Genomic DNA, 21,070 nt, shown 5'->3' with positions numbered 1-21,070 from the left:
CCTCCTCAGCTCTAACAGAACTGGGGAGAGGTCTGTTTGGTAAAAATGTCTGCCTGGATGGCGGACAGCTGCATGGATCAGACCAGCGCAGCAAGGAATGGATGTTGCCTCCAGAAATACCCATTCCCAGGTAAGACACCGTCTGGTGTCGCCCAGGTTCTGGAAAGCGGCATTCATCCAACTACTTTTTATTTCGTTGGAGAACTTAAAGTAGTTCTCCATGCTCTTTTGTCCGCATCCTGCACCTTCTGTCTTCCGTCCATCTGACACGTCTCTTCTGAATGATCCTCGTCTGCTAAACAGTTAACCCCAAAAGAAATTGTGACCCAACCATTGAGAGACGTTTTCTTGGGTAAATTACCATTTGCCTCTGACATACGTTCCCCAGCCGGGGAACTTGGTACCTCAAAGGAACTGGTAATTGTGCCTTTCAGTGCCGTCTTCTTTGGCTGGAACCACTGAAGCCAGGGCCTTCGCTGTCAATTAATATTTGCACAAAGATAGCAGCAACAAACCGCCCAGCAACTATCAGGTCTGAATTTATTTAAAATTATGAAAATTGTGAAAATAACAGCAGAGTTGTAAATGTTATCATTATTTTTACAGTTATAGCTGCTGGAAGGAAAGATCTGTGATAACACTCATTTGTGTGCAACAGTTTGTTTCTTGAATTACACATAAATCTAAACAAAGACGTGGAGCATTTGGAAACGAGAAGAAATGTTAAACATAGTTTTTGTTATGATATTTTCTAATATTAAAAATATTTACAAAATGTGTCACTTTAATTCAATACCAAATATTGAGAAAGTGTCTTAAAATAACTCAAAGCTATTTAATTCCCTTAAATTTCAGAATATTTAAATAGAAAATTCTTACTGGCAATAATTACTAATCCTCAATTTCTAAATTTCAATGCCTTGGCTTTTTCTGTCGTGGAAAGATAAGGTAACCGCTGTGGAATCTATTCAAACCAAGACATAAATATTCAAACAGTTTCAATGAACTTCTCGTTTTTACCAGGTCATGACAGATACAGACTCATTTGCATGAGTCATGATCAGCAGTTTTTCATTTATACAGCACAACAGTCCTGTAGTTGCAGACAGATGCAGAATTCAGTCGTCCATTTTGATCATCGTTCATATGTTTATTAATCATGCATTGCCTCTTTGTGTATTCCTCATAAACTATAAAGTATTTCCTTTTCTTTTGACAAACATAACTGCAGTGAAGAAAAAGAAAGAAGCCAGCATCCTGGGTCTTTTTGCCGTTTTGTATAAAACTCGTGCAGTTCCTCTCGCAACCACGTGGTGGCACTATTGCTACGTTTAAAGCGATGTGTGAGTACTTGTATTTCATTTCATATTTCACTGCCTTTTATATTATGATTTCAGAAATAACCTGTTTCTGAAGATGCAACAAAATGAATTGTTTTGTTTTGGCAACATTTATTGCCCTAATACTGTGTTGCTTGGGTAGAAAAACCCAGAAAGTTTGATGTTTGATATCAGAAATGTTATAGAAAAAAAACTTGGAAATCTGAGTTTGAAAAGCCAAAAATTTATTTTGCAAATAAAATTTTTACTACAAGACCCCTATATTACTAGGATGTACGAATATACATTCATGTGGAAACTTTTTTTACCCCATGCATATTAAATTTAGAAATGTTCTGTTACAAAACCAAAGCTCAAATTTAATATGAATTGATGCTAATAAAGAGCATTAAAAATGAATTAAGGAATCTTTCTTTGACATCCAGGATTAAACATTTTTTATTTCTACTAAAGTGACATGTTCTGTGTTACAAGACTGCAATTGGAATAAAGTCACTTTAGGAACTTAAAATGAATATAAGTCAGAGATTATTATGTCAAATGTAACAGTAAAACGAAAAAGAAAATCACACATTTTGACAGAGTTATTTATGCATGTGTGAAGTCTGTCTGGTGTGATGCGCCACATGTAAAGAACGTCTTTAGCCAGTGGACAGGGCCATAATAGTGGCACCGCCGGTTCTGTAGGTCATCTGCTTCCAGCGGTCCAACCGCGTTGTCACCATTTCCTGAAACAGGCGAGCACATCAACATAACGCACTTCCTCCACCAGCTGAAACGCATCATCAGAACCAGAAAGATGAAAGTTTTACCTGCGTGAGCCTGGGTCTCTGGATGCAGTGAACGTACGGCTCCGGAGTCATTTCTATCTGCTCATTCACCGTTTTATAGCAAATGGCACAATCCATCAATGGCTGTGGATGATAAAAGTAAAAACACCCAAAGTTGTAATCCTGTGAAAACATGGTTAATCTTTGGTTCTGGATCTTAACTCACTCTGTCGTTCCTGAACTGACAGCTACGAGAGCCTGAAGCTGGTGTTTCTTTGGCACATCTGGTGGGCCTCAGGTGGAAGTGATGGTAGAGGAAACGCACACCAAACCCTTCCTGCAAGACACCAGAATACAGATTTTTTAGTCAAAAACAGTTTGTTTTTTTAAGCTAAAATTAAGTGAATTTGCAAATGGATTGAATGTGCATAAGAGACAAGTCTTCCATCAATGCAGGATTCATAAAAGATTTTATAAATGGGTTGAATATTGGTTTGATTTCATATTATTCTGCTACAATAATATGAAATCAATTTTTTTTGTCAGTTTAGCCAAAACAAAACAGCAAAAACAATCACTGATGATGAGGTAAAGCACTGATGCTCTGATTTTGTACATATTTACCTTGTTGGTGTATCTTTGTGATATACACCATGTCCCAAATTATTATCCAAGTGGTATTTTCTCAGATTTTCCTAAATGTCCAATGCAAATGATGGTCAGTATAATTTTCAAGCCATAAACTGTTACACCACAAATCAAATTTTACTGGACAAAGCTCCCCATGAGAACAGTATTGTTTTCAAAAATAAAAAACTCAAAATGTACTGTTCCAAATTATTATGCACAGCAGATTTTCTAAACATTTTATGGATTATAAAGAACTGCAAACGGTCATTCTTTGAATGTGCAGCATTAAGTGGCCATATGTACTAAAAATCAAAAGCTATTTCAATCAAAAACATCTTAACAGACTAAGTTACATGTTAACTTAGGATCCTTTCTTTGATATCACCTGCACAATTTTTGCATCCATAGAACTTCTGAGTTTGGGAATAGTTTCTGCTTGTGAGCACTAGTGAAGGGTGGCTGAAAAGCCTCTAGAGGATCCTCCACCTTGAGGTTCCAGAGGCACCAGCAGCTTCAAATAACTGTTTGCTGCTTTGTAAGAGCATTTTACAAAGCAGCAAACTTTGTAAAATGCTGCATATGCCTTTATCTGTTCAAACCCATCTTTGTTCTGAATCAGCCACAAATCACTTCACAGTACAATAACGCTTCATTTTTCAATATCTAATGTTTTCATATCTTGTCATACGGCACTACACTATGAGGATTTTCGTCAGCAGAGATCCTTTCTCTTTCCCATATTACTTGAAACCTGTGGCCTGCTTAATAATGTGGAACATCCTTCTGAAGTAGATTTCCTTTAATTGAGCTCAGCAGACAAATTAATCAACCCAAATTTTAAATTAATTATAGTGATTCAAAGAGCCCTAATACACAATACCATCTATAAATTTGATAGAACAACAAAAAATTGTAACTTTATGACACTTTAATCAAATTTGCATAATAATTTGGTACATGGTATAGTTGCCATTAAAAAACGTAAGTGGATAAAAAAATCTAACAGGTAACAGTGAAAATCTGAAGCTTAAATTGGATTATTTACATTTTTTTCTGATAACAAATTTAAAACCTGGAGAAAAATAGAGAAACTCCTAAATGTCATCCACGTGAAATGAAGCTACCGTTATAAAACGTCCTGTTTCTGGCTGCCATTTGAGTCAAACTGACAAAAACTGGTTTAACTTGTGTCAGAGATGGCATTGTTTTCAGAGTAATTGGTTGTTTCTGTAGCAACAGACTTATTAAAAAAACAATCAGGTCCTTTTATTTCATACTTATTAATTCTAAACAAGATCCCATCTAAAGAAGATGGGATCTTGTTTAGAGAGAGAAGAAGGTAAACTCCAGAGAAGGTAAACTTTATCCGACTTTTTATTTGGCAAGAGCAAACTTGTTTACATTATAGGTTCCAAAGTGCTGATCCAAAACAGATGGGAAAACAAGTCAGAACCAGAACCTTCTGGAAGCAGAGAGAAAAAGAAACTGAAACACATTTAAACCAGAACGTCAGGACAAAAAACACAAAGTCTTACCAAGTATTTTTGTCCAGTTTTCATCAAATATCTTAGCACACTTGAATGATAATGTGTCAGAAAGACATTTTTGCTTGTTTGAAGTGAATAATTCCTTAGTTTAGATTTAAAAAACTAGTTCTGCTGGCAGATTATTTCACTGCTACTTTTTTTTAATCAATATTAAGGAATTATTAATGTAAAATAAATATGTTTTACTAGGAAGTTAGTTTATTTCCAGTGTGCAAAAATATTTGGACTAGAAACAGGAGCAAATATACTTGGTAAGATTTTGAGTTTTACATTTACTTTGTAAAATAAAACTTGTGATCACATTTTTGTGGACATGAGGAAACAAGCCTGAGAAATCAGTCCTGATGTGATTTTAGTACCAAAGTTACAAGATTCAGGAATTTCACAAGATTAGAAAAATGTAAATCAGAGAAACTCAAACTTACATCACGCTGCTTTATTTCCACACTTTTCAAAAAGCGAAGATGGTGTCTGACCGAGGCGTGGGACATCAGCTGCTCCAAGGCGAGGTCGACTCCGGCCTTGGCGGCGGTGGACAGCTGATCGTAGGAGTCCTGGGCCTCGGCAGGAAGCAGTAAACCTCCGGCGCAAACCAGCAGCAGCAGCAGCAAACCTGCAGCCATCTTCCTCCAACTGTGTATGAGGAAAACAGCCGAGCTTCAAGGGGTGAATACCCTTCCCCTCTCTCTCTCCCCCTTGCTCTGCTGGCGTCCAAAACAAGTCCTATTATGGTTGTGGAGGTGAACTGGAGAAACGAAAAAAAACAATCAGAAGACTCACTGAGTAATAACGAAACTGAAGAAGAAAGAGAGAAAGTGTTTCTCAAGAAGATTTAGAGAGGATTTCTACAGGAAACTGTTCAGGAAAAGCAGGACAAAACGGCACTTCTAAGGAAAAGCTTGAACATTTCATCTGGTTAGAGTGCAGACTGAAACAGTCACTTAAATGTTTCAAATTATTAAAACAAAACTAATTACAAAATAAGGACTAATTATTTTAATATCTAAAAAAACAAAATCTACTCAAAATTAATTTGGTCCTATGTGGAAATATAACTGGTTAAATAATGAATTACCTAAAATTAGTTCAAATTAGGACCAATATGACAACATGAAGTAAAAGATCTCAAAAAGTAACGATATTCCATCCATCAGTCTGGAAAACCTCGGGCTGTGATCACACAACAGCCGAATGCAATACAAACCTTAATGGATGCACCGATGCAAAGAGTTTTGTCAATGTTCTCTATTAATAATATTGCTGTTATGGCTGATGACCAATATTTATTGATATTATATATAATTCACTACCATTTTGATGCCTTTAGAAAAAGAAATCCAGAAACAGGTAAAAATAAATATTGGTTAATCATATTGTTTTGTTTGTTTATTGGGTTGATACCAATCCAATATCAGTATCGGCAGATGCATTCAGACTTTCACAAGGTTAACGTTACTTTGCAACTTTCCGTTGTGTTTTTGTTTTGCGTTGCATCTATTTGCTGTTGCATTGCAGCTTTTTGTTTTGCGGCTTCTTTATGTTCTGTTGTGGCTTTTGCCTTTTCTTGACCCTTCTGAGCCACTGTAAGTAATGAGTTACTTAAGTATTAAAATTAATTACATTTTCAACATTTTGGGGGGAGATCAAATACAGTGCAACCCAAACGAAGTACAAAAAACAATCAATCTCCTCTCAATATCAAGCATAACTCACCAACTCCCCATTGAATCCACACACATGAATTCAACAGAAAACAAGGCACAACTGAAATATAAGCTGTGTTGTTTGTTTTTGTTAACTTAGTTTAAAACCACCTTGGGCAACAGCCAATATAGACTGGATCGCCATGATGCATAAAATATACATACAATAATGAAATATTTAGCAAATAAATAATTTTTTTTATTCATTTACCATCATGTAAAACGTTTCTGACATTTTACAGGATTGAATTGTGGCACTTGCGGATTTCCATACATGATGCAGTCGAAACTGTTATTGTAAACTTCCTGATCCAGTTGGGGTCGTACAGCTTCATCTTCATTTCTGCCCACTTCCAGTTTCTGGTGAATAGTTTGCTGCATATTTTACTGATTGTCTGTAGATCACAGATTATTTTCATCTCTACTGGAGCAGCTTAATTAACTCGGACGTTGTGCTGGCAGCAAAATATTTTTTCTGCTTGAAATGAATCGAGCAGAAAAAATAGTCGAAGTCCAGACATCAATCTGAGAGCTCAGCAGAAATTGATATGTCCAAACTTTAATGTACCGAAGCAACGACATATAGAGGAGTGAGTCATAATTCCTTAGTATGAGCAGGAAACAGTTTTAATATAAAATTTTAAAATCTGGAATGTTTTAGAGTGCATGTGGGGGAAAAAATAAAACCGGTGTACTTACTTTTTCAGACATAGCTTCATAGTTTTGCCTCCTTCCACTACATTTTTTTTGTTCTAAACAAAAAAACTGTACTGAAAGAAGGTGAACACTGCATAATAAAAATATAAAAATGCAACAAAAGAAAGAAAACAAGGTGCAAAAGGAACAAGATTCAGTAATAAAGTGATCTTAACGTTTTATTTACTAGATAAGTGTGTTTGAGGAACGTGACAGAGACAAGAGGATGGAAATGATTTCTATTTGATACTATGGACTTTATCATAACTTTGTTAGAAAAAAGAAAATCAACGTCGTAGAGGCTCATTTTGATAAAACAATAACAGAGAAGACAGAATAATTTAGCTTTGACGCCTTAAACTTTCTTAATTTTCTCCAGTTGATGAGAGAAGAGTCGGAGTGCCGCTGCTGTACTTCAGAGCTTTGCATTGTTCAGCTCTGCTGGTTCTCATGTCCTGCAGAACAAAGAGAGGAAAGTCAAACCCGGCGCAGCCTTCAGGTCAAGTCTGAAGCAACAAAAGGTCAGGAAGGGTCAAACGGACCTCGGTCAGCGCTGGTCTGTGGACGCAGTGGATGTACGGCTGCGGTTCTGCCTCAATCTCTCCCTCGAAGGTTTTGTAACAGGTTACGCAGTCGATGAGCGGCTGCATGAGCGCACACAAACAAAACAGCAGAGGCGTGTCAGAACTGGCGCCTCCAAACCCACATTCCACATTTCCCAGCTTTCCCAGTTCCAGTGAGCTGCCAAATCAGATAAACAAAGAAGGCGGAAAAGGAAAAAACAACCCTCACCCTGTCGTTTCTGAACTGGCAACTCGTGCCGTCGACGGTTCCTTTCTGGCACTTTGTGGCTTTAAGGTAGAAGTTGTGGTTTATGAATTTCACATTAAAGCCAGGCTGAGGAGGAAGTGAAGCAACAATGATATTAATATTAACAATGCTTTGGAAATATTTGTTAATATCTTATTAAAACATTTAACTGGATATAAATCTAACAAACAAAACAAGGCAGCAGAACAAGTCAGTGCACTGCAAAAACAAAAAATATTACATAGTTTCTAGTGCAAACATCTTACACTTTAAATAAGACAAAACTGACTTACAAGTAAGATTTCAGAAAGATCTTGTAGTTTTCAGGCATTTATTCCTTAATATTGACTAAAACCAAGTACCCATACAATAGGAAGAATTAGGAAGTATTGGTGTAAAACTAGCATCTATATTTTGCTGAAACTTTACCTGTAACCTACTATTATTTTAATTCAAATGTATTTCAGCAAGTACAGCACATTAACCAATGTTGCACGTTAAAAAACAAACCAAACTTTGTGTTGTATAACGGTGTTTTAGCCACAAGCTAATTTTCAAAGGCAGTTGGACCTTTATTAAAAGACAGCAAAATAAAAATTTCCTGTCAAACGTTGAATTTCTGTCACTATAAACAAGAAAAACATAAAAATTCTGTTTTATTTCAAATGTCCTAAGGTATGTCCATAGGTATTTGCACTAGAAACTAGACCAAAAATACTTAGAAATAGCAAAAGTAGACATTAGAAATATATGAAAGACAATTTGACAAGGTGCAGCAGGTTTTAAACACAGTACATTAAAATTAGAAAGCACCAGAACTTTACCTCGTACTCGGACTTTTCCAAACTCCTGAAGAAAAGAAAGTGATGCAGGACGCTGGCGTGGGAGCCGAGTTTCTCCAGGGCCAAATCCACTCCCTTCTTGAAGGATTCAGGAAGGTTGTTGTAAGCCGGCTGCGCGTCGGACGGAAAAGCCAGGCAGCCGAGGCTGAAGACCCAGAGCAGGAAAGCAGCCATTGTGGTCAGCTTGTGTTTGTGGGGCTGAAAGCGGAGCAGCCGACCCATATTGCAGAAGAGAGGGGGGGCATCCGGCCCTCCTCTTCCCACTGAAGGACACAAGCTCAATCATGCCACATTCCGACTTCAGGAGGCGGATTTTAGACACGACAGACCATGTGCCACACCGAGTCGTCCACTGTAATCATGTACTAGCCTGCAGTGCTTCTAAAATAGTTGAAACAAAGTGAACCTAAATATGTTTTTCCTTTATTTGAAGCAGGGATGAGATGTTCATAAATAAAAGAAAAACAGGTAAATAGAAAATACTTTATTTGTCATCAATATCTGATGGACAAGTTATCAGCAACAGTTTCACGGATTTGTATTGCAATAAAAACAAATCTACACACTTCATAACGACTTGATCACAGAATCTGAAGCTACACAGGCAGACTTATCAGAAACAACAGTCTGCACAAAACAAACAAAAAACATTTCTACCAAATCTTTGAGTGTTTGCATACATTAAAAGCAGAAAAAACTTCTGTAGTATTCTTTAAACAAACAGCAGTGATGCATAATCCAGAGATGTTTGAAAAGTGCTGAACACTGTAACATGTGCCATCCTAAACACACGTGTAGGTCACTTCCCCCACCCCATAGGCACTTCACTTTTTGCGACCTTTGAACTCAGAAAGGCACCATTTCAGTCAGAGGGGAAAAGGGAAAAGTAGTGTTTGACATAATGTAACAGAAGTCAGTTTCAAAGTGTTTGACAGTCAAAGATTGAACCGCGTGACGCAAATGATTAAAACACACAATAGATAGCGTTTTCCCTCGCAGAGACACATCGATTTTCTGCTCAGTCTGGGTGGGAATCTGAAATGATTAAACCGTTTTAACAGGACAAAAGTTAAAATATGGAATGTTTTAGAGTGAATGTGGAAACCCCCACTCCCATCCCCCAAAATGGCAGGATCAGACCAAAGATAACCAAAATGCTGCAGCTTGTTTTTCTAACTGCAGATATTTGGCACTTGGACAAACTGGTGATTAATTTACAGCATTTCCTCACCAAGTCACAACATATCATAACATTAGTGCACTGCACATGTGCGTGGAGACAATTTGAGTCCATCTGTACCACCACTGTATATATTTTTTTATATATATATATAAAAAAGTGAACTCTGCATGATGAGAAACATGATTTCATGGCATTAATGTAACAATACAATTAAATTTTTTGGTGAAACATTAACAGTAATCAAAGATCTCCCTCTGTTGGCGATCTTGTATCACTGCAGGCACTGAAATTGATTTAAACTGCAGCATCCGAGTTAAAAACAAAACAAAATGACGAAAAAGCAGGCTAAAAAAATATATTCCTCAACTAAAGCCACACTACGAGCACTAAGCAGCTAAAATAATTACACAGAATACAGTTCAGATTTGATTTCTTATAAAAAAGTGCTACAAGCAAGTGATTGACTGTCTAAAATAAGACAGAATGAGGAGAAAAAACTGCTCAGTATCTCGTTTCCTTCATAAGGCGCTTAGTGGGTGTAAAAGAAAGAAAAAACATGACTAGCACTAACAACATGTTAATTTTAAGGAATGTATCCTAGATAGCTTCCACATATTCAATGTGAATCATAGCAACCTTTCAGGGCTAAAAAGTAATCAGTTTTGCACGTACATCTACTGCTATACATTAATTTTTAGTTTGCAATCACTTCGTTTTATTTGGAATCTCTTGTCCCCTGAAATAAACGTTTAAATAAAAATAAAATGTCATGAAAAAAATAAAGAAATAAAGCTAAATCTCTTCATTTTGTTGTTGCTATCGAGCACAAAAAGGCGCCTAAGCAGAGACGTTGCTGACCGAATTCTTCCAGCGAGCTTTACTTTTAATTTTCTGACCCGGAGATCAGTGGTTCTGATGGGATTCGGCGTCGAGTGGAGTTGGACTGAGTGGCGATGCGAGGCTTGGGAGCGGCGCTACACGGGCATGTGCATCTCAGAGTATTCGTCGTAACAATCGCGCTCGTCAAACTTTTGTTCTGTATCATCACCATCCAGCTAAAAAAAGAAAAAGCAGTTAATTTACTATATGTTAAAGTTTGATGATTTTCTGTGATTTACAACCTAAAAACAAATGTCCAATAGTAGCATGGTATAAAAAAGCTGGTTAGTTTCATGTTACTTTTGTGGTTTTAAACAAAATTTTCATTACTGTATAATATTTGAAACCTTGATTCTTATGAATTATGATGTCTGTCTTGTTTTTAAAGTTTTGAATGAGTTTTTAATCAATTTCACAGAAAAAACAGGAAACTGCAACATACTGAGGCGCAGAACACAGCGTAGCCAGAAGGTGGCGACAATGAGGCGTATTGGTTGAGCCAGTTATGAATCCATTTACGTCTTCCACTTATTGTAGAGAATCTTATATTCTGTTTTTACATTATTTTCTTTTTTGCGTCTTTTAATATAACTTATTCCACTTTCAAAAAAGTACTTTGAATGTTTGATTCTTTCTTGAATGTTTAAGAAATCCTTTAACCTCCAAGGCAACCATTCAGACTATGCAAAACGCCTGGGTGGACCTCGCCCCGCCTTCCAGGTGCTCCTCTGAGCTGCAGTTTCAAACGTACAGAGCAATCCTCCTTCAGACTAGCCAGCAGAAATTAGCATAAACTCTGGTCAAAACGTTAAAGGATTAATAGAGGAGTCGTGTTCTGATGACTTCCTGAAGGTGGAGTTTCAGAAAGAGCAACTTGAAATTGAGCAATTTCAAGTTCTTAAATTACAAAGTCAAATTTCTTTTTAGTCATATTTGAAATGCATATAATTTTGTTAGCAGCTGAAGGCAACAGTTTCTCGTAGTGGCATCTTTAGGTGATAAAATGCAACTCTGCCTGGGAAAAAACAATACTGCCTATTTGACATTTTTACCAGAGCTGCATTGAAGTAGTTCGTATCATGAGCTCAGCAGATGCGTTCCAGGTCCACCCAAGAGTTTTACACAGTTGAATGTTTGCCATGGAGTCAAAAATAATTTCTCAAATGTGCATGAAAGAATCAAGGCAAAACTCCAGTTACATGATGTAAAGCTCCAAAAAGTTGACTTTACATAATACTGCCTCTTTATGTGAAAGTCCTGTCTTTTTGGAAAGGTTATGTACAACAATTTTTCAGTGTTATTGCAAAACAATTAACAAATGTAGCTGCAACATTTTCAAAAAAAGTTGCCACAAATGTAGCAATTTTAGGCTGCAACAATCAAATAATAAAAAAAAAAAAAACCTCACACCATCTTAACATGGAGCAGAACAGTGTCTGTATTACAGGAGGATGAACAGGCTCACAGCGCCCCCATGTGGTTGACTTACACATGCTATCTCTCTTTCGTTGAAGATGCGACGCAGCACGAACATTTTGACGGGGACGGTGAGGAGGAGGACGAAGGGGAAAGCCAGAGACGCCTGGGTGGACATGACGGCCCAGAGGACGGCCAAGCACACCATCTGGATGCAGGTGAAGAGATGCATGCGCCACGTACGAACCTGATGGACACAAATCAGTCCAGTTTGCCACCGGGAACCTTACATTTCACATCAGTACATGTAAAACATTTATTCTATCACCAAAGAGTTTCCTCCAGTGCGTTATAAGTCTGGTGGGCCGCCAGGCTTCATTTCTGGGGGAAACGCTGCATCAGGCGTAACATCTATTGATATCCATCACGTGTTTTTAATCTGGACTCACCTTGCGTACGTAGGTGTGGTCAGGGTGATACTTCGGCGGCATGAGGAGCAGCATCATTCGCTCCGTCAGCTGGATGCCGTTGAGCGACATCACTCCCATGTACAGGAAGATGCCAAACAACACAGCGAGGGGAATCTGACGCAACAGGTCGCCGATCACAATGGACAGACCTGGACACAAACTCCACCAGTAAAAGAAGCTTTAACTGGTGCAAAAAGGCACCAGTTTGACACTCACCAACCATGACGGCGACTAGCAGCCCGGTGACCCTCTGCTCCTTCACCTCCTGGATGCGAGGCTTGTCTCCAGGGGCCACGGCTTTGCTCATGACCGTCAGGGCATTGACGTGGGTCACGGAGCGAACGGTGGCGGCGGCCATCCACGGCAGGCCGAAGAGAGCTGAGCTGCCGCCGAGGACCACGATGAGCAGCAGGTCCAGGTGGAAACCAGAACCCTTCAGCAGCATCCGCTCCTTCTTACTGACGATGAGCCTGAAGGAGAGAAAACCTAGAAAATCAAATCCTGATGCAAACACGCAAACCTGAAGCTGCAAAATAAACAGAAACAGATGCTTACAATACATCGAATACAGCTGAGGAAGGAAGGGAGGATTTTAAAAAAGCAAGCAAGAGAATGAGAGAAAGCAAGGAAGAGAAGATGAAAAAAAACAAGGAAGAAAGCAAGAAAAGAGGAATTAAAAAAAAAGGCTAAAAAGCAGCAAGCAATCCTGTTGCTTGCTGTAACAGATAAATTTAAATGAAGTTAAAAACTGTATTTGGTGACCAAATGGCAATAGATTCCCCAGTTTTAATGTTGCTGCGGGGCACAGTGTGGATAAACAAACAAGGGACAGAGAAAGAAGAAATCACGCTCCTATATTTCCACTCACGTTGTGATCTGCGTCTCCATGAAGATCAGAATGAAAACCAGCAGCGCAGGAAGACAGCAGGCGAACATCATCCAGACGGGAAACTCTCCATCCGAGCCCAGAGGATTGATGATCCAGCCTCGCTTGTTGGGACTCGTCACAGAGAAACCGCTGGGGACGCTAAGTTTCTGGACGGAGGACAGAGACGACAGTCAGCAGCGTTTGGACGGGCGGCTTAGAGGGAAACCACACCACTGAAACCAACCTGAGTATAAGTGTCTTCTATGAGATAGTCCATCAGAACCATGATCAGGATCGCAATGGGGACTCCAAAGTCTCCAATAATCCTGCGAAACTAGAAAATAAAAAGCAAACTGGTTGGAAAAGAAGAGCTGGAAACAGCCAATCACAGTTAGTCGCTTCAGCAGGTTTTACAATGAACATTTAGCTAAATATTCAGTTCCTCCAGGAAGTTGTGATCACAAATATTAACACAAATTTTGCAACTTTTCCACTAATCTGATCAACCACTAACGTTTTCTGTATTTCCTGTTTATCTGTCACTGATTTTCTTTTAAAAAACAGCATGTTCATAAGGTCTTCAACAGAGAATAACAGTTTAAATAAGCTAATAAAGCTCCACAATCATTTTAGCTTTAGTTTAAACAGTTGAAGACCCCTATTGCAGAGGTGTCCAAAGTGTGGCTCGGATTCCATTTGCAGCCCCTACACTGCTTTTTTAATATCTGCTCTGAAGGTATTTATTAAACTTTGCAAAAAACAGCAAAACATTTTCAAAGCGAGAGTTTCTATTGCGGCGTACCGACTTGAATCGCTTCTCTGTGCTTCAATAAAGTCCAAATAATGTTGCAAACTTGAGCTCTTTGTTTTAATAAGGGAACATGAAAAAAAAAGAAGCATATTTGATTTGGCCTCGAGTACATATACAATGACAATTTCAGCCCATTTAACAAAAAACAAAACTAAAAACATTTCCAGTGATGCTGAAAACTTGTCATCGCATGAATCATGTCGTCTCACCTTCCCGGGGAAAAAAGCGCTGTTCTTGAACTTCCGCAGGTAAAAAGCGATGAAGAATGTTCCGGCCATGAGAACCAGAGAGAGCAGCGCCGTGTTGGGCTCCCCGGTAATCGTGATGATGTGGGTGTGGTTGTGCTCCCTCATCCTGATGTTTCCTACAACGTCTTTTGGTTTTTCTTCTTCTGTGGTGCTGTTGACTGAGCAGCGTTTCAGCGGGTGCTCCTTGAATATCTGAACGCAAAAGTCTTGCATTAAACACCAACCTAAAGTATCTGCATCGTCCTCAATCTGGATAAGAATAATAATTAATAATAACAATAAACCTTCAGCCCATTAATCTTTCAAAGTACATCCATCATAACAGATTTCAGGAGCTCTCGTTAGGAAAAACACTCATTTTGACCCCATGTTTTGAACGCAGTCCAAAGATTAGTCACTGCAGCTTAACATCTGTTACGCAAACGAAACCTTCTCTCTCTCTCATGCGTACCCTGCCCAGTTTGATGAAGGTCTCGCAGATGAAGATGAGGGAGATGAGGAAGGAGAAGATTTCCTGGGTGAAGCGGGAGACGAAGCGCACCAGAAAGCTGCCTTCGAAGGCCACCGTGACGACCACGATGATGATGAGCCAGAAGCCGATCCAGACGCGGCCCGTCAGGTACTCCATGCTGTTTGCTTTGCAGAACTGTGGAGACACAGAACAGTGACAAATGTGGACTAGCCAGTGCTCATGTCTATGCAAGTCATGGAAATTGAGCTATAATTAAGCTTAAATTAAATAATTTTGTGCAGGAAACTGCAGCACAGCTGCTATAATTTAGGAGCAATTTAGAGCAAAAGCAGCATTTTAAAAGGAACTAATGATCTGAAACTGGCAGCATAGGAACTCTTTTCTACTTCTCCACTGCTTTTGACAGTATTAAAACATTTTGGATCTATTTTCTGTCACATTTGAACACCATCATCATTTATTCTGCTCATTTTGGGTGTACCTCAGGGATGACTCCTTGTGCCTTTCAATTTTACATTATTAAAATACAGTTACTGTGTGCAGTTAAATGATACTAATCCAACTTAATCACGTCCACGACTAAAACTTACACTATAAAAGGCTTCCTCAAAGACCAGAATGGGTCCAGAAAAACCAACGACTAGCAGCGGCTGAGCGCCGAGTAAGCAGAACAGGATGCCCTGGACCGCTGTCGAGATGATCAGCTCAGAAACCCCAATCAGTCCGTCTGTCTTCTCACCTTCAAACAAACACACACAGAGAAATGAACAGGAGGAGTTTAGTGGGCAAAATTGATGGCAAACATTTTCCAGCTCTAGTGTAGATTTATTCTATTCAATTTACCCCAAAAACAAAACAAAATACATCTGTTCAGAAGAAAAGTATAATGTAAATAACTGGAAATAAGTTTTAACCAAAACTCTGTTGAAAGGTTGAGTCTTTAAGAGTTATTTTGCAAGTTGCATTGTGATTTGGCAACCTCTGATTTGCACATATTAAGAATAATAAGCAACAAAATGGAGCAGAACAACGTTAAGCTGAAGCTAGAAACATAAGATCCAGTATTAAGCCTGAATGTTTTAAACTGGTAGTTGACGGCAACAAGACATGAGTCAGTTGTGGAGTGCAGCAAACAGAAAAAAAGACTCAACTAATGATTTAAGCTTAATCTGAACGCTAATGTAAAGGGCAGAAAAGCTTTGGAAAGGATTTATTATATCCTCATTTCCAACATTACAAAACCCTGACATTTTGAAATGAGGAGATGCATCTGTACCTAGTAAACCTCCAAATGTGATAGCTGGAGAGAGAGCAGCAAAGTAGATAAAGATGACCGCCGCCATGCACTGGCTGTTCAAGGCGTCGCTGAAGTCACTGATGTACTTTGGGTATCGACGCTGAATGTCTCTTATAAGCCCTCCGAAGGGGCGGTTCGTGCGCTCCAAAGGGTCGTCTGACTGTTTTGAAGGTCTGAGGAGGGCCTCTGGGTAAGAAAAGACATTCAAGACGTTATAAAGCAGTTTTTCTCACTTTTCCAGGCTGATCAGGACCACTTATTTTGAATAACACATTTTAATATATCTGAAATTAAAATATTAGTCTCTTAACGCACTTATACTTGTTTTCTTTGTTCATCTTAATAAGAACGGTGGTGCTGAAAGTGTGAATTCTGAGCTTACCAACGATGTCAAACATAAAAAAAATAAGCTATTCTTCACTACCAATTTAACATTTTAAGACTGTAATTTAGAAGCATAATACAAAAAATAGTCTTGAGCCGCTTTTAGAGACACAAAAATCCTCTTCTGCACTATTAAATATAAAACTTAGCAACCCATTTTTATCTATTGTATTTATTTGCCAATTAACTTATTTTTGATTAAATAAAGATGATAGCTGTTGTCGTGCAAGTAGAGCTATTTCTCAGAAAGATATTTCTCAGCAACTGAGATACATCGCTTTCACATTAAGAGCCGTTCCAAAGAATCGAATCACTAGTGAACGAAACATCAATACTAAAGCAGGTAAGACTTTGCTTCCTACTGGTGTTGATTTCTTTCCACTAGTATTTTCAGTTTTTCTTTAGAGTTTACTTGCAGACCACTAGAGGGCGGCTGAGGACCACAGTTTGAGGAAGACTAACAGCAACATGATAAAATAATGTTTTCCTTGATTGCAGAGCTCACCTTTCTCCTTGAAGCTTTTTGGCTCTTTTGCCAGCAGTTTGCCCTGCTCTTGTTCTTCCCTCTTACGAAGCATTTCTCTCTGGAAGCGAGCAACAGAGCGAAGCAACTCGTCGTCTCCCATCTCCGATGGCGGCAGGACGATACTGCAGTCCAAGAAGCTGTTGATGGCATTCAGCAGGTCCTGCCTGTCGTCCGCCAGGTAAGCTGCCTCATGAAATTGCTGAGGACAAAAGAAGCATGCACAAAAATCAACTCAACATGTGTTATTTAGGGTTTTGTTTCATCAATGCACTCCTTAGGTTTTCAGCACGCCCAACCAAGGCCGCCATCTTTTGGCGTATTTGACCGAGTTTTACGTTTAGAAGAAAATTTTATGACTGAATATAAGGGAATATTATCAGATACTGATAACTAAACTTTTTTTTCTTAATTAAAGATGTTTTCTGCTCACCTTGTCAGACATGAGGGTGGAGATTGAGCGTCCAATCTGATGGTAGTCCATGCTGGTGGTTGGAGGTCCAAGCAGAACGAAGAGGAATCTGACGGGAACAGGAACTTCCAGAACAGACTCCAGTTCCACTGCCTCTTGGAGCCTCACAAACGCCATGGTGGGCTGCTCCAGGAAGTCGACGCAACCTGGAAAAAAGACAACAAAATCAGAGTATTAAAGCCTCCATTTGGGCCTCAACTCCTCCTAAAAACAGGCCAAGAACTTAAAAAAGAAGAAACTATCATTTTCTGGCAATAACAGTTTTGTTTTTTGCCGTCTAGAAAATGAGCCGTTTCAAAAACCTCCAGAATGTAATACTACAAATCAGCAGGCCCTGCACTGTTACCTAGCAACCCCAGCCGGTTACCTAGCAACACAAGTAGAGGTCCAGCATGTTTGGTCAGCTGGTTTTACTGCCTGCTGGAAAAGGCAAGAGTTTTGTTGTTGACTAACCTAATTGCTTTTCAAAGTTCTACGGTTGTATTAATGTCCATCTGCTCGCAGTCACGTTCATGTGACTACAAACATTGGGTTGGGGGTTTTGGCCAGCAGCAGCTTATTTGGATTTAAAGCGACAGGAGGCCCTGATACAGCGCAATCTGAAAGGAACTCAAAATATCAGAGCTGAGCAGACTGAAATCTCATTATCCAAGAATGATTTTGTCAAAAATATATGCATATATTTAACCGGTTTAAGGTGGAACCAGAACACATAAAAATAATTATTTTGGTTTTGGATATGAATAACTTACCCACAAGAACCACGGTGGCCTCAGCGTTTTCCGGAATCTTCTCCAGCAACTTGAGTTCGTGTTTGGACTTGGATCGATGCATGCCTGGCCCCAGACCCGGCTCCTTCTGCTCAAAACGCAACAACACAGACGATGAAGTGTGAGCGAGCGCCTCTACCAGCCAGGGGGAACCCCGACGTACCTGTGGCTCGTTCCTGTCTATGTCGATGCGAGCGTCATGGTCCACCGTGGAGTTGACGGTTCCCATGAGCGGGTCGGTCACAGACGGCTCCAGCTGATGGTTGTGGTTGGCGGTGTGGTGGTGCGGTAAAAGGCTGCCGAGGCTGGCTGCTGAGATGTTTCTGGGGAAATGGCTAACGTGCTCCTTTTCATCGCTCGGGTGACTTTGGGGGGCAGCAAAAGGGAGAGAGAGGTTGAGCAAGAGGAAGAGGGGCAAAGACCAAGCATGAAGCCATCTACTAGCAGGAAGCAAAAGAGAGGGAAAAACGTTAAGGACAAAAGATACAGCATATTTAACATATTAGTATTGATAACTATGCATCTTAAGGGCAATTTGAAACCAATGGAATAGGTAATAAGCTCAATAATGATCAATTGCATGATTTTCTCTTTCTACCAAAAACCAGTTGAGACTAAAGTTTGGCGTTTTATCCCTTTTTTGAAGGACAGTTTTGTTTACAGAGATTCCATAACAAATTTTATTTGACATTTCTGTCATTTTGTTTATTTATTTTGGATATTTAAAATGTCTTCCTGTTCTTTTAAAAACAGTGTTAAATGTTGGCCTTTGAGAGTATTTTTCTGCATCATTCTTACCAAAACATTGACATAAGAAATTATTGTTCATCGCATTAACTTCTAGGGCAACTTATCGTCCAACAAAATTTGTTATTGTGGCAGATCTACTCCACAAAAAAGGAGCTGTAAAGAAAAGAGCTTAAGAGGATGTAGAAGCCTGGTTGTAAGAGGAACGATCAAACAGGTGAATAAATGAACAAAAAGTAAAGTCTGTTTTTTCCTAAAATTGTGAATTTGCTATAAAAGTTACATTTAGTTAGTAATATCTGATACTACTGATTAGATTAGTACTTTTAAAGGGGGAACAAAGTGAGTATTGTCAATGATCTGTGATAAAATCAAAGGTCTATGTCATCTTTCTACCTGTGTTTAAGCAGCAGAGCTCGCAGGACGTTGGATCTGTCCTCCGCTTTGATCTGGTCGGAAATGATCATCTGCTCCACCACCTGGTGGGCGATACCCGGCAGAGTCTTCTGGTCCAAATCCAGCAGCACCGCACCTGTAAACACAAACAGGAAGCGTTTCACTTCTGTCAGGTAAACAGAATTTGTTACAGGAAAATTTCTTTTAAAAAAAACAAAGATTCTCTAAGTTTTCTGGTATTTAGCAAAGAAAAATGTGTCTTTGAAACAAGATATTCCAAATTTAAACATTTAATCAAACATTAGATTACACTTTCCAACATTGAAAACAAGTCAGTGAAATTAAAATATTTCCCTGGAACTCAGGGAACTTTGTTGTGGTTTTACCGTGGGAGATGGTCCGTCTGAGCTCCAGCAGACTGCGAAAAGAAAGCGACGCGACGTGCGGTTTCCCCCACCGGTCCGTTTCCTCCTCGACATCCTCCTCAAACTTGATCCAACGGGCCGTCTCCTTCCACTGCATCTCCTGGTTCTTGTCCATCGTTAGCTCGTTCAGCTCCACAAACACCTGGAGGCAAAGTCATGTCAGTCAGTCATCAGTCAGCTATAACAAACAGCCAGGCAGACATTCATGGTTGCCATAGATTTGATTGGACTTGTGATTATTCAAATTTTTAATCTGGGAATTTCCAGGTCAGAATTGCAAATACAGCTCATGTTTATACATGTTTAATGAGCAGGTTTCAGAGACTTTTCACTTCTTTTGTAGCCATCAACAAGGTCTTGGCAAACTTAAAATTTTCGATTAATCGCATAATTGATTAGTCATTAACTGGAGCATAGATTCTAAAAATGTCCATTTACTGAAATAACATACTCAAAGCAGTAATTATGTTAACTGTACAAAACATACATACATTTGGCATTTAAGATAAAAAATAAAAAACATGTACCTAGATCTTCTCAAGTGGCAATTTAGCTTCAGATCAGATCAGTTCTACAATGTCAACCAGAAAGGATTGAGCTTTTCACAAACTGATGTTGGAAATATTTTCAATTTATCTGCAGATGCATATTTGTTACAAATAATAAGCGTACTCTAAAGGAATGCTAATCTTAATCTTCTCATTAAGCTAGTATAATGGCCTTAAAATCTAGCAACTGTTTTTAAAAGCAGGTTATGTACCACGAAAATAAACCATCATCAACATCAAGGTTGCTGACAGCTATTTAAGTTTAGTTGAGGCACAACGTCTTAGAGATACTTATCCAAGTATTAGTGGGGCTGAATGTTATATTTCAGACAGAAAACCCAGATTAAATTCAAACTGGCACACCAATTGTTAATTTTCAGAAACTTCTGTGTCGTTGCAACACAAGAAAAGTTCAAATAAACCAATTAAAGTCCAGGATTAATGACAAAAATGACCAAACGTGCCAAACGTTCAGTCAAGAGAAAATGATCCATATTTGATTTGCAGGTTAACAAGCCAGAAGAGAGGATACTTAGAGGGAACAACTGAACCAATGACTCCCATTTCTAAACTTCATAGTCAACATGAGTTAAAAAGTAAAACTCAAAAACTGTAAATCGTGATTTTAGCCATTTTTGAAATGCACTGAAATGTATCTAATGACTTAAAACGTTTCATCTGGTGTTCTTAATCAATTTAATAAACTTATAAAGTTTCCTGAGGTGGAAGATATGGCTGATGGATAAATACATTTTAATCATTTTTTTTCCCCACCGATGCATTCTTCAAGTTTACCTAGTTTAGTCATGTCCAAAGCAGCCAT

The 21,070-nt window shown here is 38.9% G+C and overlaps 1 protein-coding gene across 1 annotated transcript in view; it reads right to left on the bottom strand.

Annotated features, from left to right (window-relative positions):
* Positions 1-8,807: 8,807 nt before the first annotated feature.
* The window catches only part of slc4a2b (solute carrier family 4 member 2b), a 33,527-nt gene continuing 21,264 nt past the window's right edge, over positions 8,808-21,070 (bottom strand). The window contains exons 8-23 of the mRNA XM_055020999.1: positions 19,661-19,841; positions 19,275-19,410; positions 18,295-18,496; positions 18,114-18,219; positions 17,323-17,507; positions 16,872-17,091; positions 15,962-16,168; positions 15,276-15,424; positions 14,665-14,859; positions 14,175-14,405; positions 13,399-13,488; positions 13,155-13,321; positions 12,503-12,756; positions 12,266-12,435; positions 11,890-12,063; positions 8,808-10,576 (exon numbers count right to left, since the gene is read on the bottom strand). Of these exons, the coding sequence (XP_054876974.1) occupies positions 10,496-10,576; positions 11,890-12,063; positions 12,266-12,435; positions 12,503-12,756; positions 13,155-13,321; positions 13,399-13,488; positions 14,175-14,405; positions 14,665-14,859; positions 15,276-15,424; positions 15,962-16,168; positions 16,872-17,091; positions 17,323-17,507; positions 18,114-18,219; positions 18,295-18,496; positions 19,275-19,410; positions 19,661-19,841 (2,748 nt within the window). The 3' untranslated portion in view covers positions 8,808-10,495. The remainder of the gene's footprint in view (positions 10,577-11,889; positions 12,064-12,265; positions 12,436-12,502; positions 12,757-13,154; positions 13,322-13,398; positions 13,489-14,174; positions 14,406-14,664; positions 14,860-15,275; positions 15,425-15,961; positions 16,169-16,871; positions 17,092-17,322; positions 17,508-18,113; positions 18,220-18,294; positions 18,497-19,274; positions 19,411-19,660; positions 19,842-21,070) is intronic.

This window comes from Poeciliopsis prolifica, unplaced genomic scaffold, assembly GCF_027474105.1.
Source record: "Poeciliopsis prolifica strain line A6 unplaced genomic scaffold, Auburn_PproV2 SCAFFOLD072, whole genome shotgun sequence".
Classification (NCBI taxonomy): Eukaryota; Metazoa; Chordata; class Actinopteri; order Cyprinodontiformes; family Poeciliidae; genus Poeciliopsis; species Poeciliopsis prolifica.
Note: the sequence above shows the minus strand (reverse complement) of the source record. Positions and strands in the feature narration are given on the sequence as shown.